Below are 24,799 nucleotides of genomic sequence, written 5' to 3' on the forward strand. Positions count from 1 at the left end.
AGAGGGTCCTACTGCTGAACTAGCCAGGCAAGTTTCTTTGTAAGACGATGGCCTTGGCTGGCCACTGCAGTGTCCTCATCCGCATCCCAAAAGGATGGGCTCCATTGCAAGAGCTGCAACAAAGGCAACCCCTGGATTCTCTCACCGCTCAGAGACTGGAGTGGCATGGAACATTATTTAAGATGCTATCTTCACGGGCAGGAATGGGGAACATTCAGATATTGCTAGTTTTCCATCAGTCCCAGCCAGCATGGCCCAAGAGTTGCTGATGATGGGAGTTGGGGTTCAGATGTTTGCCCTTCCTTGTTTGCCCATCCTGGCTGGAGCTAGTGAGAGTTACAGTCCAAAACATCAGGAGGGCACCAGGTTGGAGAAGGGTAGCTAAAGGGGTAGATAGGCATTCAAGCACTGTCTCAGCCACTATATAATCATGTGTTGAGTTGGCAGGGACCCCACAAATGGTCTAGTTCAGCCTCTGCCTTCGTGCTGGCTAGGGATGATGGGAGTTGCCGTCGCAACAACATCTGGAGGGGGTAGGCCAGCAAAGTCTCATCCAGCCCAGCCCTCTGTGCAATGCACAGTCTGCCCCCTCCCACAGACCTCTTCCCTAAAAGGAATTCTGTTTTTTTAATATAATATTTTTTATTCATTTTCAAATACAAATTTATACAACCATATCAGAATTTATCACACATTCTTCTTTTTTTGACTTCCCTCAGTTTCTCTGCCAATCTTCCATTTTAATATTTTTTTCCCCTAAAAGGAATTCTTGTTGGACAGTGGAATGGACTCAGTCACAAGGTAGTGGGCTCTCCTTTCTTAAGGACCTCGTATTTACGGGACCGCCTCTCCTGCTCTGCCCCACAGAGGACCTTAACGTCCATGGATAACCATAGTTTAGAGGTCCCAGGCCCTAAGGAAGTCAGACTATCCTTCACCAGGGCCAGGGCCTTCTCAGTGATGGCTCCGACCTGGTAGAATGCTCTGTCCCAGGAGACCAGGGCCCTTCAGGATTTAACCTCCTTCTGCCAGGCCTGTAAGACAGAGCTATTCCACCTGGCCTTTAATTTGAATTCAGCCTGATCTTTTATTTCCTTTCCCTTCCCTTCCCTTCTCTTCCCTCCTCCTCCCCTTTTATGAAGATCACCCGCTCTGAGACCCCACAGCTAATTCTCCCCTGGCCTCCTTGATGGCCCAAGTAGGACCAATTCAGCCAGTTGGCCCTGGTGACTATCTAATGCTTATTCGATGGACTTCCCCCAAATTGATTTCTGAACTTTGAATTTTATTGTTATTCATGTTTTTATACTGTATTTTATGCTGCTTCTAAACTTAAGTGTTTTAAATTTGTTGTTAGCCACCCTGAGCCCAGTTTTCTGAACCGGGAAGGGCGGGGTCTAAATAAAAAGTTGTTATTATTATTATTATTATTATTATTATTATTATTATTATTATTCCTTGGATTTTCTTAAACAGAGGTTGTTGAGTGGTCCTCTGTCAGGGGTTCTCCAGCTGCAATTCCTGCACTGCCAAGGGGTTGGGCTAGAGGGCGGTCAAGGTTAACTTCCAGCTCTACAAGTCTATGATTTTGCTCAGCTGTCAAATAATTATTTTAAGTGTGTTGCCTGAATGTCCTTGCTTTTAATCAATTCATTTGTTGCCTCGATGACTATCTTCTTTTTGGGGGTGGGCAGGGTAGACTTCTCTGTGACAGCATGGAAAGAGGGAGCCAGTCAGCACTGTGGATAGCCAATTCCATCTTTGGTCCTGCAGACCTAGTGTGCTGGTTTGGTTCCACCATCCCAATTGTTATGGTTTTATTGCAGTTGTACTTGTTTATCATCCCTGCAAATCGACCAGAAAATGTCAGCAAATGGGCTGCCAATAAACTGTAGGAAAGTAAAATGAAATAAACCGGGGGGAGGTACACTTCGAATGGAATGCAGTGGGGATCCCTCCAAAGGATTTTTACATCTGTCTCTTCCTCGCAAATTGGCTCTTAGTACTCGTATTTGGGTATTAATTCCCCATATTGGCCTTTGAGAAATGCTCAAAGGTTTAACAAGGTTTAACAATCAATAAGCTCCATTGCACAAGGGGTGATCAACGCCATGGACATTGGCCCAAAATGGAGCGGAATATTCCGCAAACTTTCCTAGCAGCTCAGGGAACAAAACTGTCAGAATGTTTTCCATTCGGCTTCTGCGAGGGAAGGAAAAGCTTTCAGTTTGGCTGGATTTGAAACCTTAATGCAAACTTTGGAGACAGGGTTAGCTTTGCAAGGCAAGTTGGAAAGACACCCTGGGAAACAGGAAAGCCAGAGGAGAAGCAAGCAAGTTTGTAAATTGCATCGCATGCATCTCTTCCTAGCACAGGGAGGCGGTAAAGTCCAGTTTGGGGAGCGTTAATCTCTCCCTGCTCCCCATAAAGTAGCAGAGCTTCTCTTTTTTGGCTCACTAAGCTTTGAAGTTACGCTGCTGGCCAAGGGAGTTCAGATCCCCTTTGGAAAGAGAAGCTTTGCCCCAGCTGTTTCTCAGCTTCTTGAGAAACGCATGGCCTGACTCTGCCTAACCTCTCTCTTGCTCCAGGCCCTTCTGCCATGGTCTCTGGGACACCTTCACCTGGTTTCTCTCTGCCTGGCCACCTCCCCACTCCCGTGTACATTTCAATTCTGATCCTCAGCTCAGCCTGATGGAAGGTGCTGATTCTCAGTTAGGGGAGCCTCACCTTGGCTCTGCCCCTGTCACTTCGCAAACATACTAATTACCTTGGGAACATGGAGTTTTACAGCATCTCCTCAAACTCGGGATTTGGCCGGTCTTGTCACTTGGAAGTTTTTGGCTGGGAGGGAGGACAGGGCTGGTTGGGGTGGGGGATGCAGCACGGCCGAAATCCCGTCGCTGTAGCCGCGTCCTCCTCTGAATCAACATAATGTCTGCTTGAGGGCGAAGGAAGTGAATTTCTGAAGTCATTTTAAAAAATAAGCTCTTGCTGGGTTTCTCTGCATTGTGCAGACACACCTGGAAAACCTTACAGGCCTCTCTGAGCAAACATCCCTAATGGAGAACGAAAGAGATCACTTCCTTGCACGTACACTTTCTTGTGATTGGGGCCTGCTTGTGGGCATCCCATTGAGGTGTGTGCTTGGCCCCTGTGAGAGGAGGGTGCTGGCCTTCCCCTGTTTAGGGAAGCTTTTAATTTTGATGCATTACTGTATTTTAACATTTTGTTGGAAGCCACCCAGAGTGGCTGGGGAAGCCCAGCCAGATGAGCGGGGTATAAATAATAAATTATTATAAAGTCATACCTCTTGTTACGTTTGCTTCATGATACGTTTTCTTAGGTTGCGTCCCACAGTGACCCGGAAGTACCGGAAAGGGTTACTTCCGGGTTTTGCTACTCGCGCATTCGCAGACGCGCAAAATAACGTCATGCGCAGAAGTGGCAAATCATGACCCGCGCATGTGCAGATGCGGGTTGCATTACTTTCAGGTTGCGAACGGGGCTCTGGAACAGATCCTGTTCGCAACCAGAGGTACCACTGTATTATTGTTGTTGTTATTGTGTTGTTGTTGTTGTCTGAGAGCCCCTCAAACCAGGAAAGGGGAACCTGTGGCAGCTATTGTGACATGTTTCTCAGTGTCTATCTCCTGCCTGATCTTGCATCAAGTAGCAAAGCCACCAAGCAGAAATGCCCAAAGTGAATGATTTGTGTTCAGCTGTGAACCCAAAGCACACATCTACATGGGGAGGCTGCCTGCTGCATCTGTGAATGAGTTTCTGCACTTGCCTTGCTGTCTTCCAGCCTGACCCTGCTGGGTAACTCTACTGAGTTTCTGTGTTGTTGGATCGTTCAAATAGCACCTGCAGAGTTGAAGAGCTGCTCGTTGAGCTTCAGAATGAGTTACTGCTCTAGAACTGGTTTCCCTCCCAGCCTGTGCAGAACTCAGTCAGAAATGTGAGGATATTTCGTGTTTCTGAAAGTTTTCTGTGTAAAGAAAGAGCTTGTTAGTTCAGGCAGGGAGTGGAGCAGGGTGTGAATTTTGGGGGACATTAGTTCTCCTTCTCTGCAGATGCTGCTCACCTAACTTACCACCCACCTTTCTTTCCCTCTCCTCCAGGATTTCTTGACGGACCTCATGATGTCCGAGGTGGACCGATGTGGCGAAAATGAGCACCTTATTTTCCGAGAGAACACCCTTGCCACGAAAGCGATCGAGGAGTACCTGAAGCTGGTGGGGCAGAAGTACTTGCAAGATGCCTTAGGTAGGTATGGGGAGTGTCAGTACCTCTCTGGGTTTCATCAACAGAAGCTTTCTGGTTTGGGGCCAGGATCCAGGGAGCCTCGATGCTTTGCAGATAATTAAGAATAGTCTTAAGGAACCACACCAAAGAGGTGGGTTTCAATAGGGACAGAAATAAGGTTCTGCACATGGGCAGGAAGAACCAGATGGACAAATATAGGATGGGCAACACCTGACTTGCTAGCAGTACATGTGAAAATCATCTAGGGGTCTTGGTGGACCACAAGCTTAACATGAGTCCAGACTGTGATGCAGCAGCAAAAAACACTAATGCTATTCTAGGCTGCATCAACAGAAGTCTAGGATCCAAATCATGGAAAGTTATAGCACCACTCTCTTCTGCCTTGGTCAGACCACACTTGGCGTCCTGTTTCCAGTTCTGGACACCACAGTTTAAGAAGGATGTTCACAAGCTGGAAGGTGTGGAGAGGAGGACGACCGGGGTGATTAAGGGTATGGAAACCAAGCCTTGTGAGGAAAGGTTGAGGGAGTTGAGGATGTTTAGAGAAGAGAAGACTGATAGGAGAGACAGTAGCCATCTTCAAATACCTGAAGGGCTGTCAGATGGCAGGTGGAGCAAGCTTGTTTTTTGCTGCTCCAGAGGGTAGGATCCAGACCAGTGGATTCAAGACAAGAAAGAAGATTCTGATTAAGCATTGGGAAGAAGAGTAAGAGCTTTTCAGTAGTAGAACTGACATCCTCAGAAGGTAGTGGGCTCTCCTTCACTGGAGGTTTTTAAGCAGAGTTCAGATGGCCACCTGCCGCCGGTTCTTTAGCAGTGATTCCTGCGTTACAGAGGGTTGGGCTATTTTAATTTTTTAAATAATATTTTTATTAATTTTACAACAACTAAACATCCCATGAAAAAGAAATACTGTACATCAAAAAATTAAAACAACTATACTATACACAATCCACATTGATCCAAAACATGGGGCTACTAGAATCCCATGAATTCCCTCCATCCCACCCCCCAGTTCCCTTGTTCTATATTGTTCATGCATGTCCATAAATTCTTTACCTCATTTTACATTCCAGTGTTATACCTTATATTACAAGCATTTTTCAAAATCCTGCTAATGTATTAACTTGTATCCCCTGCTTTTGTATATATGCAATAAACATTCCCCATTCGTTTTAAAATTTATTGTCTTCTTGGTTTCTAATTCTCCCGGTTAATTTAGCCATTTTCGCGTATTCCATTAACTTAGTTTGCCAATCTTCTTTAGTGGGGACTTCCTCTTCTTTCCAGCGTTGTGCTAATAATATCCGAGCGGCCGTTTTTGCATACATAAACAAATTCTTGTATTTTTTCGGTAAGTCCAGTCCTGTGATACCTAATAAAAAGGCTTCTGGTTTTTTAACGAAGGTTATTTTGAACATTTTTTTCAATTCATTATATATCATTTCCCAAAATTTCTTTATAACCTTACATTGCCACCACATGGTAAAAAGTGCCCTCCGCTGCTTTACATTTCCAACACTTATTATCTCTTGTTTTATACATTTTTGCCAGTTTAACCATTGTTAGATGCCATCTATATAACATTTCCATATCATTTTCTTTAAGTAAAATACAGGCTGTAAATTTCATGTCATTCTTCCATAATCTTTCCCAATCAATCATTTAAATATTATGTCCCACATCCTTTGCCCACTTTATCAAAACACGTTTAACCTCCTCATCCTTAGTTTCCCATTCCAACAACACATTGAAATAAAAACATCATTTTTGGCAATACGTTCATCTTAATTACTGAAACCCTTCCCAGTAAAGACACATTCATTCTTCTCTAAATTCCTTTTAATTTCTTTCCATATTTTTTCATAATTGTCTTTAAATAAATTTATATTTTTTGCTGTTAACCATATCCCCAGTTATTTCAATTTTTTATATACATTTATTTTAGTCTCTTGTATCTCTTTTTTATCTTGCTCTGAGACATCTTTAACTAAGAGTTTGGTTTGGTTTTTATTCAGTTTAAAACCTGATACTTGTCCAAATTCCTGTATTTTTTCTAACACTTTCAATATTGAATTTATAGGGTCTTCCACCATGATCACCAAGTCATCAGGAAATGCTTTCAACTTACATGACTTCTTACCTACTGTTATTCCTCTAATGGTCTCATCTGTCCGTATATTTCTCACCAGTACTTCAAATACTAGAATAAACAATAATGGTAACGGGACATCCCTGTCTAATCCCTTTCATTATTTTGCATTCTTCTGCAAGAGTATTGTTAATTATTAATCTTGCTTACTGTTCAGAATAAATAGCTTCTATTCTTCTTTTAAATAGGTCTCCAACATTCATTTCCTCCAGGACTTTCTGCGTAAAGTCCCATGAAACATTATCAAATGCTTTTTCAGCGTGAATGAAAATCATGGTTGCCTGTTTTTCATTTCTTACTTCCAAGTATTCAATTAATATCAACAACATTCCTTATATTTTTTCCCTTAGGGGCATAAATTCCATCTATTACAATCTTTTCACCATGCATTATGGTTTGCACGGCTACTACCATTCCTTGCTCATCTTTAAATAATAATTTTGGTCTAATATATAAAAGCACTCCTCGTTTTTTAGTTTTATCTGAAGTTACAAATTCCATTCCAATCCTCTTATTTATCAGAATTCTCCTATGTCTTTTAGCCACGTGTGTTTTCTGCAAGCAAATTACTATATCTAATATCACATGTTCAATTCTATTCCTTTTTGTTTTATTATTTTATTATTTAATCCATTTACATTCCAACTTAATATCTTCAAATCAGCCATATTTATTTCTGTTATTACATTCTTTTCTTTTTTACCTTTTTTCTTTTTCTTTTTTGTTCTCCTCTTCTTCTTGGCTATTTACACTTTCTTGTGATACTTCTGGTTCTTGTCATCCTACAGCTCCCTCAGGTAATTATCCCACTTCTTCAAGATCTTTGCTATATCTCCTCCAAAACTTATCCGCATCTTCCAAATCCCTAGATCGAATTTTTTATCCTTATAAGTGAAGGATAGTCCTTCTGGGAATTCCCATCTGTATCGTATCTCATTTCTTCTTAAAGCATCGTTATATATTTATAACTAATGCGTTTTTTAAGAAGACTAGCAGGGATTTCTTTAATGTTAAAGAATATTTGTTCCATCAGTTTGAAGTTTATTAGTGTAGTTGGTTTGGAAATTTTTATCCCTTAAATATCCTGAATTTAAAAAGATCAGACTATCCCCTGGTACCTTCCTAATATTTGCTATTTTGGAACTAACTCTGTAAATCTTATCCACTGAGCTATCCAGAACTCCTTTATCAATTCCCAACCACTCAGGCATCACTTCATCTAGATATTCTCTTAGATCCTGCTCATCTTCTTCCGGGACTCCCCTCAGCCATTCCACATTTTCTCTCTGTCTCATCTCCATAGCAGCTAAAGCAGGCATCCCCAACCTTCAGCCCTCCAGATGTTTTGGACTACAATTCCCATCATCCGTGACCACTGGTCCTGTTAGCTAGGGATCATGGGAGTTGTAGGCCAAAACATCTGGAGGGCTGCAGGTTGGGGGTGCCTGAGCCAAAGCATTCCAAGCCATTTCTTGGGTTGTACATAATCCACCTACATCTGTCTTTAATTTTCCTGATCTTTTTTCAGGCCTTCCACCTCTTCATTCACCCGTATTGTTTTCTTTTCCATACCTTTTACCACCGTTTGCACCTTTGTAGTTCTCACATTCAAATCTTTAATTTGGCCTATTGCTTCTAACATCCTATTTGTATTCTTATCAATCTGGGTGGCTAACACACCAACAGCCTCCTTTATTTCACTACCCATTTCCTTTTTAAATTCTGCAAATAGTTCAACAAGTTAAGATTTAGCCTCTTGTATTGAGGCTTTTCTGCCTTGTATTGGGGTCAGAGGCCTCTTCGCTGCCATATCTCTCCTTAACTTTTTATTTATAAGGTCTTAGCTGTGATTTAACTTTCTCGCAACTTGTCTGTTCTCTCTAGCAGCCAAATTTCAAAACAAGAATTTTTCCCAGCAGAAACGGCTATTTTAATTTTAATCACCACCTGTCAAGGTCACTTCGCTGAGCTTGGAAAGTTACAAAGTTCGTTACACTTTCCCTTTGTTCTTACCCCCTCCCAACACCCAGCTTTTACACAAATGTTAACAATAGTAAAGTAAGTGTGAACCTAATTAAAATCAGGGAATAGAAGTAGGACTTTAAGGAAGAGAAAAGAAAAGAAAAAGAAAGAAAAGGAAGGAAGGAAGGAAGGAAGGAAGGAAGGAAGGAAGGAAGGAAGGAAGGAAGGAAGGAAAGAAAGAAAGAAAGAAAGAAAGAAAGAAAGAAAGAAAGAAAGAAAGAAAGAAAGAAGTTAAGTCTTTTACACTAATTTTCTGTATGTATGATTGAAATAAAAATAATACCAAATTTGTCGCCGTTCTAAGCAGCCTGTAAAGATCCAAATTCCAGGGACTTAATTACAATTGTAGTTTTCAATGTCCAGCAGAGATAAGTCTTTAAAGGTATAAATTTAGTTTTAAATCCAAGGCGGTCCTGTCATTGTATGTAAATAATATAGTCCTCTTCTTTTAATCTTAAAACTTGACCAACCAGAGTCTTTTAGAACACTTAATCCACAATGTCTGTATCTTCTCAATCTTTAAAGTCTCAAGCTCCTCTTCAAAAGAAATCCAACCAAATATGTCTTTAAAATCATGGATTCAAAGCGTATCTTCCATTTTTATAAAATTATAATCAGTCTTTAGTTCAAGTTCAAGTCACAGTTTAAATACTGTCTCAAGTTCAGGTCAGACTTGGTTCAAGTTCAGTATTTTAAAAGCTCAGAAATATCAAGATTGTTATTAAGAAAGCTATGTATAGTCCTTTAATTAGCTGGCTTTAACTCCAGCCAGAAAGTCCATAGACTCTTTACATGTAAGATTTCACATGCATAATATAACAGCCATAGGCGGGAGTGGAATTCCTTTTAATCCTCCCGCTCTTGCCGAATTAATGAAATTAATTTTCCTCACCTTTGCAATCAGCTTGGATTTTTTAAAAATTTTTTTGAGAAGTAGACCACTGTAAGGCTGACTTGGAGACTTCACTTTCACAGAGTCGCACTGTTGCTTAACCGAGACACACACACACACCCTGACTCCCCGTACCTTTCACCACGGAGGCAGAAACTGGAGCTTCGGAGACGCTGTTTTTGGGCTGCAGGACTTCTCAACACCTCAAAGACCCTTTTGAGTTTTTTTGGGGGGGGTGCTTCGCCTTAGCGCTCCCCCCGACCCTCTGTGAAATCGAATCTGACAGAGCTGTCAGATTTGCCGTCCGTCCTCCATAGTGCAGCCACCCGGAAGTCACAGAGGGTTGGACTAGATGGCCCTTGGGGACTCACTCTCAACTCTGCAATTCTTTGATTCCTTACATTGGTGTGTGCCAAAATCCGCCTTCCAGTTTCTGTAGTTTTCTTCCTCTGGGAAAGAGGCTCTTTGCTTCAGGGGATCAGACCAAAGGTACCCGTGGCCCAGGGTCCTGCTACTTTGATGACTGGGAATCTCTCAAGCAAAGGATGGAGGCAAGAGACCCCGTCATTTGTTGCTGCTGCCTAACATTTGATATCCAGAGGGAGACTGCCCTTGTAAATGGAGGTTTTGTTTACGTAGTACTTAAAGAACCTGAGAAGACCTCTGGCTATTGGATCCGACCTGCAACCTGGTTCAGCAACCAGCCATAGCCAGCCAGTCACCCAAAAGGAAAACCTCCAGACCAGGTGCAAAGGCAAGCTATTGTTGTGCCCCCGTACCAGAGAGTAAGAGGCAGACTTCCTCTTAGCCAGGAGGCTCTATCTAGCCACTCCCAGGTGTTCTGCCTTGCCATCCTACATTCCTCTTTCAACATACACGGTCAGAAGAGTGTTCATGCTCGAGGAAAGCCTAACATTAACGCATGTCGACTATTTATTTTGTTTCTTAAAATACTAATATACCAGTACTCATAAAAGGGGGACACGGGTGGCGCTGTGGTCTAAACCACAGAGCCTAGGTAAACGGCGTTTCCGTGCGCTGCTCTGGTTCGCCAGAAGCAGCTTAGTCATGCTGGCCACATGACCCAGAAGCTGTACGCCAGCTCCCTTGGCCAGTAAAGCGAGATGAGCGCCGCAACCCCAGAGTCGACCACGACTGGACCTAATGGTCAGGGGTACCTTTACCTTTACTCATAAAAGATATCAAACGGTTTAATGAAAATCATGAGAGCAAGTTAATAATAATAATAATAATAATAATAATAATAATAATAAGTACCCTGCCCATCTGGCTGGGTTTCCCCAGCCACTCTGGGCGGTTTCCAACAAAGATTAAAAATACATTAAAATGTCACACATTAAAAACTTCCCTGAACAGGGCTGCCTTCAGATGTCTTCTAAAAGTCTGGTAGTTGTTTATCTCTTTGACATCTGGTGGGAGGGCATTCCACAGGGCGGGCACCACCACCGAGAAGGCCCTCTGCCTAGTTCCCTGTAACTTGGCTTCTCTCAGTGAGGGAACCGCCAGAAGGCCCTCCGCGCTGGACCTCAGCGTCCGGGCAGAAGAATGGGGGTGGAGATGCTCCTTCAGAAATCAGAAATCGGCTAACTATTGTGGAAACATGTGTTCTTGGTTGCCTGCACAAGCCTGACAGAATGGGGGGAGGGGAGCGTAAGCAGGCGTTTAAAAGATTGAAGCAGAAGGTGCCTGCTGAATGTCTAGTGACAGAGAGTTCCAGAGGACTGCACTGATGGCACTAAAGGCTCAGTTTCTTCTTGTCAAATGAGCCTCATCAACACAGGAAATGGCAAAGAACACCCCCTGCAGGTAATCTTGGTGGCTGAGCTGGGATATAAGGGCTCAGGCCATCCCTCAGGTACCTTGGACCTTAGTTGTTCAGGGTCTTGCAAATCAGTGAGCCTGGCTTGGTAGTAGTAGGTGGGAAACAAATGCAGATGCTTTAACAAAGGTGTCACGTGTTGTGAACCAGATGTCCACATCAGCAGTCTGGTTGCCACCTTCTTCACCAGCTGGAGCTTCCAGGCCCTAGGGCAGCCCCACAAAGAACTCCCTGCAGTAGTCCAGCCTCAAGGCTGCCAGCACATGCATTTTAGTAGTTAGATCGCGCTACTTCTGACTCCATACCAGGTGATGGCAGGGTCAGCTGCTTTTGTATTTGGGGGGGGGGGGAGCAGCTCCTGCATGCAGCCCAGGAGCATGTCAAGGAGAGACCGCTGGGGTTGCATCGTTTACTTGTAAGGTTTTAAAGGCAGACCCATACAGGGCCCTTGTGACCCACCAGTGTGCTTTTCCGCAGACAGGAGACCTGCAGACTGGCAGCAGGGTGGGCTTGGGGCAGGGGATGTCAAGCTCTGCTCCTCTGCCTCCCACCCCCCCGTAATCTCCTGGTCTTTTAGCCTTTTGTTATAAAGATAATCTCCTTACTTTCCTACAGCCAAAAGTCATTAGGAGCCTAAAACTGCAAATAACCCTTTCTGCAGAGGTTTGCTTCAGTTGAATCTCCTACCTGATTCCACACACACACACCTGTCCAGGTTATATCCACACCTCTTGGCCTGAGCACACCTGTGCAAGGCAGTGTTTACAATCATCCCATCATTGATGCAAACTGTGCTTCACAGACTCAGTAGATGCAAAATGGTGGGTAAGGGAGGCAATGTGCTCTGTGTGGGGCTTCCCGTGCGCTTTGCAGCACAATTGTTTTTATTGATAATTGTATTGCATTATTATTATTATTATTATTATTATTATTATTATTATTATTAACTACTGTGAGGGTTTCCCCACCCCTTACAATCAAGCTGTGTATACATTTTATTAAACAAATAAATATCTCTGCACCGAGGACCTTAGAAATTGGGGTGAGCTTTTTCGTAAGGCGGTTGCATTTTTATCAAGAAAGGGCGTGAGCGACAAAAGAAACGGGGAATCTAAAAAACAAACTGCTGCTCCTTTACCTTTGTTTGGCTGCAGCATCTCAAGAGTCCTGACGCCCACAGCCTTTCAAGTACAGCTTTCCAGCCACAAGAACTAGTATCCTGAACTGCGATTCTGTGCTTTGTTGCTGAAGTTTAGCCTTTCTGTGCTCTCCCGTGGAATGGCTGTGTATATGTCTATGCATTGCTTTTGGTTTTTCCTGGAGAATTTCTGTCTGTTTCTTGGAAGTACCGTTCCATACCACCTAATTGCAATACCTAATAAAAATAAAATAGAAACAGGGGGAAGGTATCTCCCATCCTATATTTGTGCACCTGGCTATTCCTGCCTAAGTGCAGAACCTTAACCTTGTCTTACTGATAGTAACAAAGCAGAGCAAAGTCCCCGTCTGCCTGCTGACTTGAAGGGCACCGATCAGGTCACTGCATTCCAAGTTTGCAAAGCTCAGTTTTCTTGTGGCTCTCCTTATGATCTGTTTATTTCTTGCCCTCCTGGTGCTTTCAGGCGAGTTCATCAAGGCACTGTACGAATCGGACGAAAACTGTGAGGTGGATCCCAGCAAATGCTCCTCCTCGGACCTCCCAGAGCATCAGAGCAACCTGAAGATGTGCTGTGAGCTGGCCTTCTGCAAGATTATCAACTCGTACTGGTCAGTGGACGGGGACTGGTGGAGCGGGGTGCTTTGGGGTGCTAGAAGTGAGAGCCCGGGGGTGGGCAAAATACATCCCCATTGCCCCTGCTTTGTGACCAAACAAAAACAAAAAACACACCTCCCCTCTGGCAAAAGATAGGTAAATCAGCAAGTTAATTTTCACTGTGAACTAACTCTGTCCTTGTACAGTCATACCTCAGGTTACAGACGCTTCAGGTTGCATTTTTTTGGGTTACGGACTGCCGAAACCCGGAAGTACTGGAACAGGTTACTTCCGGGTTTCGGCGGTAACACATGTACAGAAGTGCCAAATTGCACTTTGCACATGCACAGAAGTGCCAAATCGCAACAACAGCAGCAAGAATACTCATGGCGAAGTACTGGAAGACACAAGATTTACCCACCCGGGAAGAATGGCAGATGAAGTTGATGGACTATATGGAATTGGCGGAAATGACTGGCAGAAATCCGAGACCAGGGAGAAGAGTCGGTGGAAGAAGACTGGAAAAAGTTTAAAGACTATTTACAGAAATACTGTAAAATTAATGAATGTTAGAAGAATGTTGGAATGAAGTTATATGGCTTTAGTAGAAATGTTTTAAGGAATTAAGTATAAATAGATTAATAGAATATTAAAAGAAAAAATAAGGTTAGAATGTGTTAAGATAATTATAGGATAGAAAACAGAGGAAGATGGAAAGGAATTGCTGAAACGATTAACAGAAGTGGAATACAAAAAGGGAGGTGTGAGGAGCTCGTGGAAATAAGTGAATGAAAGATAAGATATTGAAATTGTTTGATATGTTTTAAACTGTTTTTGCTTTGTTTTGTTAGTTTAATGTGTTAGTGTTATGTAGTGTTTTTGTATTGTATCGTATTGTTCTTTTTTTTGGGTAGTGTCTAAATTGTTGGAAAAGTAATAAATATTATTTTTTTAAAAAACAGAAGTGCCAAAATGCACTTTGCACATGCACAGAAGTGCCAAATCGCAACCCGTGTGTGCGCAGACATGCAGCTGTGGGTTGTGAACGCTGTGGGTTACAAACATGCATCCCATAAAGATCACATTCACAACCTGAGCATCCACTGTACAGTGGTACCTTGGGTTAAGAGCTTAATTCGTTTCGGAGGTCCGTTCTTAACCTGAGGTACCACTTTAGCTAATCGGGCCTCCCACTGCTGCCGCTGCGCCATTTCTGTTCTCATCCTGAGGTAAAGTTCTTAACCCGAGGTACTATTTCTGGGTTAGCCGAGTCTGTAACCTGAAGCGTCTGTAACCTGAGGTATGACTGTATTGGTTTTCACAGACGTATAATGTGTGTGTTTGTGTGACCGTGACATCTAGGTGCTCACTATTGGGGCTGGGGTGTGTTTTCTTCATGCTTAGAGGTAATCATATTTCTCTCTCTGTGAAGAAGGGGCAACTGCAGAGATGGCAGTAAATGTGTGATGCTCCCAAAGGACCTGATGTGGGAGAGAGTAATAGGTTGCCAACTGACCAGAAAAATAAGTGTGCCCTGCTCTTGTACTTTTAACAGCAACTTGAGATGCCCGGGGGGGGGGGGGAATAGGTCCTAATCCTAACCCTTCCCCAATGCAAGGATAAGCCTTTACCTGGTGATCCCTGCTAATAGCTGTGAAAGACACAGAATCAGGGACCATTTGAAGAGTTGGCAGCAGCCCTGGTCGCAAGGGCGGTCAGCAGGACCAGCCAGTGCCTGCAAGAGACTTTGCTGCTGCATCTCGTGACACCTTGGCTATATGCGCTTACCTGCAGTTTCCAAACAGAGAAAGCTGGTCCTCTGGGACACCCGGGTGACCCTGAGTTCCATCACACAATTAGCATTTGTTTGCTTTGTTGTTGTTTTTTAAGTTTTGGTTTTTTCAAAAAGAGAAAAGGTTGGGCTACTGCAAAGTCAGTCTAAAGAAAGCCTCAAAAATTAGCCCAAGGGAAAACTGCAGCTAGAGCTTTGCGCCATGAAGAGGCAGAGATGGAACGACCAGGAAGCAAATATCATTTAGATCCAGCTTTAATGGCTGTTGGTTTTTGGCTCAGGGATGCAGAATCTGCAGCCCTCCAGATGCTGTGGAACTGCAGCTCCCAGCAGCCAGTGTGGCCAGTAGGCAGAGATGACGAGTGGGCTCTTTCATCATCTGGAGGCTGCAGGTTCCCTATCTGTGGCTTAGTTCAGCCCGGTGCTCTTTGGGTACTTTGGACTACATCTCCCATCAGCCCCTGCCAGCATAGAGCTCTTCTGACTGACGCTGGTGGGAACTGAAGTCTGAGGCCATCTTGGCACCATAGATTTAAAGCACTTCAGTACCACTTTAAACAGTCGTGGCTCCACCACCCAGGAATTATGGGAGCTGCAGCTGGTAAAGGGTGTTGGGGGTTGATAGGAGACTCTCTATTCCCCTCCCAGAGCTACAGTTTCCCAGTGTGGATTAACAGCCAATCTTTCTTCCCATTCCAACTTGCACTGTTACAAGTGTCACATAATTCCCATTCTGCATTTGTAAAGGTGTTGGTCTTTGAAATTCCCTACCTATTGGCACCAGACAGGCACCTTTGTTGTACAGTGGTACCTCGGGTTACAGATGCTTCAGGTTACAGACACTTCAGGTTTCAGACTCTGTTAACCCAGAAATAGTACCTCGGGTTAAGAACTTTGCTTCAGGATGAGAACAGAAATTGTGCAGCGGCAGCAGGAGACCCATTAGCTAAAGTCGTAAGAACAGTTTCAGGTTAAGAACGAACCTCCAGAACGAATTAAGTTCTTAACCTGAGGTACCACTGTACTCTTTTTGTTTAGGCAAAGCCTGCCAAGATATACAGTGGTACCTCTGGCTGCAAACGGGATCCGTTCCGGAGGCCCGTTCGCAACATGAAAAGAACGCAACCCGTCAACGGTGTGTCTGTGCACGCATGGGTTGCAATTTGCCGCTTATGCGCATGACGTCATTTTGCGCGTCTGCACATGTGTGAGAAGTGAAACCCAGAAATAACCCTTTCCGGTACTTCCGGGTCGCGTGGGACATAACCTGAAAGAATGTAACATGAAGCGGACGTAACATGAGGTATGACTGTATAGGATTGCTGATGTGATTTTTGGTTAAAGGTTGGCTTTAATTTTTGGAATATTTTTGTTTTCTTTTACCAATAACCATGCTGTTTTATAAACCTCTTTGAAGTATTTTCTGCACACCGAAGCTGGTATATGAATCTTAGGGAATAAATAATAAATACTTTCAATGCAAGCGCCAGAATAGGAGAAATTTTAAAATATTTTTTGGGAGCTCAGGTTTGATTTGTGCTCGAGGAGGACTGAGGGGGGCTCTTCCTTGCCTCTGGAAGCCCACCAGAGGGTCTTCTCCCCCCAAAAAAGATTTTCCCCCAGGGGGAGCAAAAGACCTCGCACCCACCTTCCCTTCTCTTGCCTCTCTTTGCAGCGTCTTCCCGAGAGAGCTGAAGGAGGTTTTCGCCTCGTGGCGCCAGGAGTGCAGCAGCCGCGGCCGCCCAGACATCAGTGAGCGCCTGATCAGCGCCTCGCTGTTCCTCCGCTTCCTCTGCCCGGCCATCATGTCGCCCTCCCTCTTCAGCCTCCTCCAGGAGTATCCCGATGACCGCACAGCCCGCACCCTGACCCTGATCGCCAAGGTCACGCAGAACCTGGCCAACTTTGCAAAGTAAACCTTTCCCCAGGAACTCCTCTCTCTCTCTCTCTCCGTCTCTCTCTCTCTTAAAAACGACCGGGAAGCTGCCTTAGGTCCAGAGGCTGAGCACTCCCAAGGCTCACCATTTTGCCCACATAAATGGCTATAAATCTGCCCAATCTGCAGATTCATCTCCTTCTGCCCCAAGTGCTGTGAATCTCATCTGGGCACCCTTCTGGCTTCTTAAATTTCAACTGGCAACAGTTGTTGGCATCCGTCTGTCTCAGGAGACAGTGGAGGAGTGCGTCTTTGCAGGTGATGTCCAGCTTATTGGCAGGCTGCAGCGCCTGTTGTGGCTGTGGGGAACAATACAGGAGAGACATGTTTTGTTGCAGCTGGGGCAGATGAAGGTGTCCAGTTGTGCTGCTGCAGATGCACCAGGGCGTTTCTTCTCTCTGCGCTCCTCCCAGCGGTCATTCCTCCTGTGGTCACTGCTGTGGCTGCACGACCTGGCTGTCTGTCTCCACGCTTGGCAACAGTAAGGGACTAGAAACATGAATTGAAGCTAAGATTCTCAGGCAGCTGCGTTCTGCACTCAGTAACTCATCCTGCAGCTTGTAGGGTCAGACCAGCAGCTCTGCTCTCCATCTGCTTCTCCGAAGTTCCTTGGGAAAGACACTTTCCAGCTCTGCTAATCTGAGATCATACCAAACGGGGGTCTTCTGGGGGCTGTGACTTATCATAACTCAGGGGTGGGCAGCCTCAGGCCAGAGAGCTGAATGTGGCCATCCAGGCCTCTCTCTCTAGCCCTTGGCCCTCTTCCAGAACACACACCCTCTAGTCCACACCCATTCATTAGCATTGCTCCAGGCTCTCCCTGAGTCCTTGAATTGTGCCAATGCCTCCTGTTTGCCTGGGTGGGGAGGTTTCTGGGGCACGGGAGCCTCTGCCTTCTGCACGGCTGGAATGTAATCCACTGTACAAAAGTGAGAGTTGCATCTGATGCTCCAGCAACTTTTTTTTTTTAATGTTCTGTTGGGAGCCACCCAGAGTGGCTGGGGAAACCCAGCCTGATGGGTGGGGTAGAAATATTATTATTATTATTATTATTATTATTATTATTATTATTATTATTATTATTGCAACCCATCCCACCCAACCCTTTGCCCCAGAACTGCACAGGGATGGAAAGCAGGATAAGGATGCCTCTTCCTTGCTATTAAGTGACTGGATAGAATTATAGAGTGGGGGGGGGGACACCCTGAGGGTCATCTGGTCCAGCCCCCTGTAGTGCAGAAGTCACGGCTGATCACAACACAGTTGCAGTAAGGCAAATCACCCACATCACCCCAAGCTTTAAAGCGGGGTTGCGCTGGACGGTGTTTCTTTTTTAGCACAATTCAAGGAGGAAATGGGTGATCAGGTTTGTTTTTGCAGTTACCTCTCCAGTTGCAATAGCACCAAGCTCACGAATGGAGCCAGGATAGGCTACATGCTGGACCCCACACTCTGCACAAGGCTCCCCCCCCCCTTGCACACATACACTTCTTGGCGCTATGATTTTGTAAAGCCCCTAAAACCAGGAGGATCAGCTCTGACAGGGGAAACAGCCGTGCTGTCAGTTTTCTAAACTAAGCCTGTAGGTTTGGTGGAAACAAAGGGGGAAAGATTTCAGAAATCTCCCCACTGGCTTTGCTCAGGAGCTCTGAGCTGCTTATCCTGAGCTGTGAGATAGAGAGCGAACGAAAGAGAATCTCTGCGCACACACAGAGAGAGAGAGACAGAGAGAGAGAGACAGAGAGAGGGTAGTAGCAGCAGTGAGTGAGTTTGCTGACAAAAGCATCTTAAGATGGGGTCTGCTGGAACAGAGGAGACTTGCATCTGTGTCGCATGAGTTGACAGGATCAGCCCTCCTCCACCATCTCTCTCTCACTCGTACACCCACCTGCTCAAATTGCTGGCCAGCCATCCTCCCTGCCAACGCGGCCGTCTAATTTGGCATTGCCCGACCGCCCAATAATCTTTTCAGCGAAGGTGACTTTGTCAAGGCCTTGGGCGCCCCTGGTCTGTGGAAGGGGGTGAAATTACATCATCTGGAAGGCCAGTGATTTGGCTTTGGCTGGGTCAGTCGTAAAGGGGTTCAGGCCGAAATCCAGCTCTTGGCCCACCTCTTGGCAGCCCCTGCCCACACCGCCCACCCCCCACACCAGCTTCCTGATCCACAGACTCTCTGCTGCCCAACAGCATAGAGATATAAGAGGAGAGGGCTATTGAGGGTTACTAGCCATGATGGCTCTGCTCTGCTACCACAGCTGGAGGTAGCAATGCTTCTGGTGTCCTGGTTGCTAGAAGCCACAGAAGGGGAGAGTTGCTCTTGCGCTCAAATCCTACTTGCTGGTTTTCCGCAGGCACCTGGTTGGCCACAGGTGAGAAGAGGATGCTGGAACAAATGGGCCATTGGCCTGATCCAGCGGGCTCTTCTTGGGTTGTTCTGGCCCCAGTTCCGTGGGAGAGTGCCTCCTTTGCACCCAGGACACCCCAGATTCAATCCCCAGCATTTCTGGACAGTACTGGAAAAAGATCCCCATCTGAAATTGCTGCCAGTCAGTGTAGGCCATACTGAGCTAGGTGGAACAATGGTTGGACATGGTATAAGGTGGCTTCCTACCTACCTACCTACCTGTTGGGGAAGGATCATAGCTTTGTTTTGCATGCAGAATAACCCAAGCTCAATCTGGGCCATCTCCAGTTAGGGCTGGGAATGGTCCCAGTATCAAATGCTGGAGGAGTGCTGCTAGCCGGTGCATACAGTACTGAGCTAGATGGATCCCAAGACCTTCATGGGTTGAGTGGGGGTAGAACCTGGTCTCCCAGCTCATAGCACAGCACTCTCTAATCCAGGGATTCTCAACTTTTGTTGTTGGACTACAGCTCCCATCATCCCTGACCACTGGTCTTGCTCACTAGGGATGATGGGAGGCATAGTCCAACAGCAGCTGGAGACCCAAGGTTGAGAAAGGCTGCTCTAACCACTACACCATCACTGACTCAACAGGAGAAGTAGCTTTATTTCCAGACATCAGCACCCCAACCAGGTGCATTGTTGGTGCATGTTTTGCACCAGGCACTGGATGATGATCTTCTCCTCCCCTCGCTATCACCAAGTTTGTTTACTTTGCTTGCAAGGTGGGTGGGTGGGTGGTCTGCAAAAGCACGGCTCCGGCGGGAAACACACCTGTTCACCATCTTCCCTTGGGCTGTGCATCTTTGCTCCAAGTCTCTGATGTACCTAGCAACACCCCAAACCCTGGCTAATTGGCTCTGCCATCGTGGCATGCTAACCCACTCAATGTGGGTTGTATCTGAGTCTTGTAAAAACACTGCGAGAGCCTGGCTGCTGGACAGACCAAAGGCCCCTCTAGCCCCACACCCCAGGGGCACCCAAGCAGGATGTGAGGACAAGAACCTGCCTGATCCCTTAGAAACCAGTATTTATGGGTAGACAGCCTCTGGGCATAGAGGTTCCATTCTTAATGAGCACCAGGGGAGCCTGGCCACTGGGTCAGATATAAAGACTTCTCTTCTCGGTAGTGGCGCCCTCCCTGTGGAACGCCCTCCCACCAGATGTCAAAGAGAACAACAACTACCAGACTTTTAGAAGACATCTGAAGGCAGCCCTGTTTAGGGAAGCTTTTAATGTTTGATGTATTATGGTATTTTAATATTCTTTTGGAAGCCGCCCAGAGTGGCTGGGGAAACCCAGCCAGATGGGCGGGGTATAAATAATAATATATTATTATTATTATTATTATTATTATTATTATTATTATTATTATTATTATTCTCCCACCGCCCTGTTCTCACAGCGGCCAACCAGACCGCTTCATGTGCTTTGTTCGTAACAGGTTTGGCAGCAAAGAAGAATACATGTCCTTCATGAACCAGTTCCTGGAGCACGAGTGGACCAACATGCAGCGGTTCCTGTTGGAGATCTCCAACCCAGAGACTCTATCCAACACGGCCGGTTTCGAAGGGTACATTGATCTGGGCCGTGAACTCTCCACCTTACACTCTCTGCTCTGGGAGGTTGTGATTCAGCTGGACCAGGTACCCGTAGGCTTGTTGAATTTGTATAGCCACCCACCAGTAAACTACCCCACCAAAGCAATAATTTAAAAATGCAGTGTATAATCATGTGAAATCAACAGTGAACAGTACGTACGTCGGCATTTGAACATTCCTTCTTTGTCAGGAAAGTCTCAGTCAGCATACAAAACTGGGGGCATATTTATAAGCAAAGACAGGCAAGCTGAAAACATGGAACTCAGGAACGAAAAGGAGCTCTGACTTTGACAGCAGAATTTGCATGCCAAATCCATCCTCCAGGCACATTGTTGTGCGAACAAAATTAGGTGCATTTTTTATGACCATCAGACTTTGCAGGCTTCTTAAAAACCATAGTGAACCTTATTTGCACCTAACTTAAGTTGGTCCTTGCCAGCTCAAGTTCTACATTCTTGGTTGTTGTTGTTAAATGTTAAGTAAATAATTATTTCTTTTTTTAAAAAAAGGCAAAACAAAATCCTCTATTCAAACGGGACAGTCTGGAAAACAGGCCTTCCCTCAACTGGTGCCCTCCAAGTGATTGGGGGACCTTTCATTCCTTGGAAACACTTGACCAATTTTTTTTACCGTACGCGCAGAACCCTCCTTGTTTCTTAACTGGAGTTGTTTTTCACTCTTAACATTCAACCATTACGTTCCTCCTTAACTGGTTCTTGCCAGTTTTGTGGTCAGGCTGTATTCCTGTGTTCCGCCTGGCCTTTGGCTTGGAATCAATTTGATTCCCCCCCCCCCCTCTTTCTTTTTTCCTTTCTCCTTCTGTGATGGAACTCCTATTTGGGGACTTCCCTGGCTTTTTTCTGGCCCATGTAGGACCAGTCTGGATAGTTGGCCTTGGTTAAGACGACATTTTCATCCCCCAAAAAGTTTTTGATTTGAGTTTCCATTGAAATGAGGCTGCATTTTAATTTTTTAATGATGTTGTATTTTAATCTTGTTTTTTAAGTTGTATCTCAATCAATTTGTTTTTATATCAGTTGTTAGCACCCTGAGCCCGGTCTTGGCTGGGGAGGGCGGGATATAAATATAAATTATTATTATTATTATTATTATTATTATTATTATTATTATTATTATTATTACTACTATTACATGACACTGGCATCTGACCCACTGGCATAATTAGGCACGGCACAGGTCTCAGTTTGACACCTAAGGCTGTTTTCCCCCAACCACACTCGCCTGCCCATGCCCATCTGGTTGGCGCATCTCTGCCTGGTGAATGAGGGGCATAGTTGAACTGTGGAACTCCCTCCCACAGGAGGCAGTGATGGCTGTCAACCTGGGTGGCTTTAAAAGAGGGTTAGGCACTCAGCCACTGTGAGAACTGGATGCTGGACTAGATGGTCCATAGACCCAATCCAGCAGCACTCTTATCACATTCTCTTGAAACGAGGAAGTGGAGTGGGGTGATCTGTCCTTCATGTGTAGATGGGGAAGGGCCAACCCCAATGTCTGGTTTCCATCTAAGGCATTCAGAGTCTTCAAGCCCCATATGGGGAATCTCTTGCGTCAAACTGATAGTGGACTCCAGTTAACAAAATATTTGAGTTGCGAAGAGAAAGTCAACAATGTCTGGGCAACACGATGACCATATGCATACGTAACAGACAATCTTTATAGAATTCCTTCAAATCATAAAAAGTTCAAAATGAAATCTGTAGTCTCAAAGTCTCTGAAAATCTTTAAATGAAGCGAGGTACCAAACTTTGTACAGTCATACCTCGGGTTGAATGTGCTTCGGATTGAGCACTTTCAGGTTGTACGCCACGGCAACCCAGAAGTAATGGAGTGCGTTACTTCCAGGTTTCGCCACTCGCACATGCACAGACACTCAAAATGATGTCATGCGTGGAAGCGGCAAAACGCGGCACGCGCAGACGCGCCATCCTGTCTTACGTTTCAGGATGTGAACGGGGCTCCGGAATGGATCCCGTTCGCATCCCAAGGTACCACTGTACTGTTTTGTCACTGCATACTAGATTTTTACATGAGCGCTGTTCCACAGCATTCAAAGTAAGATGGGTTTATGAAGCATTCTGTATCCACCCACCACGCTGACAAAGAATTCTACGAAACAGTAGTCAATATCCGGAATCACTGTTGAGTGTTGGACATCATTGTTGAATACACAAAGCTTCACAGCTTGTCTTCCACCATACAAAGTTTGGTACCTCGCTTCATTTAAAGATTTTCAGAGACTTTGAGACTAAAGATTTCATTTTGAACTTTTTGTGATTTGAAGGAATTCTATAAAGATTGTCTATTACGTATATATATGGTCGTTGTGTTGCCTAGACGTTGTTGTGTGGCTGGGATAGGCATGCTCAGTGATGGCCCTCTTGTGTTTCTCCCCACTCCTCCAGAGCACAGCAACAAAGCTTGGACCCTTGCCACGCATTCTGAGGGACGTCAATTCGGCCCTCAGCAACCCGTCCTGCGTGCAAGTCTCCGTCACAGCAGATCATGCTGCCTCGACGCCCAACGCCAGCAACAGCATATCTGTGGGGTTGCAGAAGATGGTGATTGAGAACGACTTATCTGGGTAAGGACGGGCAAGGGCAGGGGGTGGGGGTGGAGCCGAGATGAGCCCTGCCAGGCGAATAGGGGAGGGCTTTTGTGGAAAAGCTGGCTGAGGCAGCCCCGAAGGATCCTGGGGGTGGGGGACAGCCATGGACGGGGGGAAGCTAAAAGGTGGCCATGGCAGATGGACACTTCACCCACTAAAGGTTTCTGCCGCCTTGCGCAGCTCCTTGTTTTGAAATGTAAAACATCGAAATGGATAAATTTCAGGTGGAAGCTGTGTGTTTAATTAGAGAGATGAGCAATCGTAGAGGGGTGGCGGCGGCAGAAAGATTCTCTCTGCAATTGGGGGTGGGGGCGATTTAAACGATGCACAAGGCTGGATCTCAAAGCAGCATGCTCTTAACCACCCTTGTAAAACCACCTCACCTTTGATCTGGGCTTAAGAGCATTAGCTGTTGCAAAAACCCATTTTCTTCCCCGTCGTTGAAAATCAATTGTTCACCCACATGGCGGTTTGCAGAACAAGAGGCCTTCTTAATATAATGGTTCCGGAGCCCTGAGCTGCTGCAGGGTGAGCCAGCCCCAGATGCCTATTGGGAAGAGCAGCCTCCCCAGCACAGGCAGGCAGCGTCCATCTAGACAGGTCGGCTTCTTATGCGTAATTCCTGCGGTTGGACTCGCTGACCCCTGAGGTCCTTTCCAGCTCCCCAGAGCTGTGCTTCTCTGTATACACAAAATAATATGCATGCCATTAAGATAAACATAACTTGGTTTGTAAAACAAATACTGTAAGCCTCCCCGATAAAATAAAATAATTTTTTTGGCTCATAACATTAGGAAGCATCCAGTGGGCAGAATGAAACAAGGAGACTGCTTCTCAGAGAGCCTTAGGAGTCCATTCCAACTCCATGATTCTCTAAAAACAGCTGTTTCTGAGCTGTTTACATGACACCCTCCCCCATGAGGAAAGCCTTTTTATTGGACTGAAATGTATTGGTAACAAATCAAAATCATGAATCTCCATCCTCTTTAAGATTGTCTCATTTTATTTTCTCACTTATTGCATCTGTACGCTGCCTATTTTTTTCTCTTAAGGAGCTCAAGGTTGCAAGGATGCCCCCCCCCCTTTTAACCCCCACAACAACCCTGTGAGTGAGGTTAGGCTGAGAAAGACAGTGAGCGGCCCAAGTATAAGCTTCATGTCCAAGTGGGGAGTTCAAACCCTGATCTCCCGCTGACACTAGAACCCAGTGCATTCCAACTTTGAGTCCTCCAGCTGTGGTTGGACTACAGCTCCCATCATCCCTGACCACTGGTCCTGCTAGCTAGGCAGGATGATGGGAGTTGTAGTCCAGCAACACCTGGGGACCCAAGTTGAGAAACATGGCTGTAACCACTATGCTACCACTGGCTCTCCTTTACTGCTGGGCATCCCTGTGCCTGAGGTGGGCTGTGGGCAGCCCCCTTGGGCCAGGTAACCCCGCCAGCTAGTTGACAACCAGCAAGATTTGCCCACAGGCTGCCTCTTGAGGGCTGCCTGTCACACTGTATATTC

The 24,799-nt window shown here is 45.4% G+C and overlaps 1 protein-coding gene across 17 annotated transcripts in view; it reads left to right on the forward strand.

The window, feature by feature from the left end:
* Nucleotides 1–24,799, forward strand: part of DAB2IP (DAB2 interacting protein) — a 310,440-nt gene that overhangs the window by 256,654 nt on the left and 28,987 nt on the right. For all 17 annotated transcript variants that reach the window (XR_014521566.1, XM_083485773.1, XM_083485762.1 and 14 more), the window contains 5 exons: nt 4,122–4,266; nt 12,795–12,939; nt 16,393–16,629; nt 20,502–20,703; nt 23,085–23,263. Coding sequence is in view for 16 of the 17 variants with exons in the window: in XM_083485773.1 (XP_083341899.1) it covers nt 4,122–4,266; nt 12,795–12,939; nt 16,393–16,629; nt 20,502–20,703; nt 23,085–23,263 (908 nt within the window). In the remaining variant the exon portion in view is untranslated. The remainder of the gene's footprint in view (nt 1–4,121; nt 4,267–12,794; nt 12,940–16,392; nt 16,630–20,501; nt 20,704–23,084; nt 23,264–24,799) is intronic.

Source organism: Podarcis liolepis, assembly GCF_965112155.1.
Source record: "Podarcis liolepis genome assembly, chromosome: Z".
NCBI lineage: Eukaryota > Metazoa > Chordata > Lepidosauria > Squamata > Lacertidae > Podarcis > Podarcis liolepis.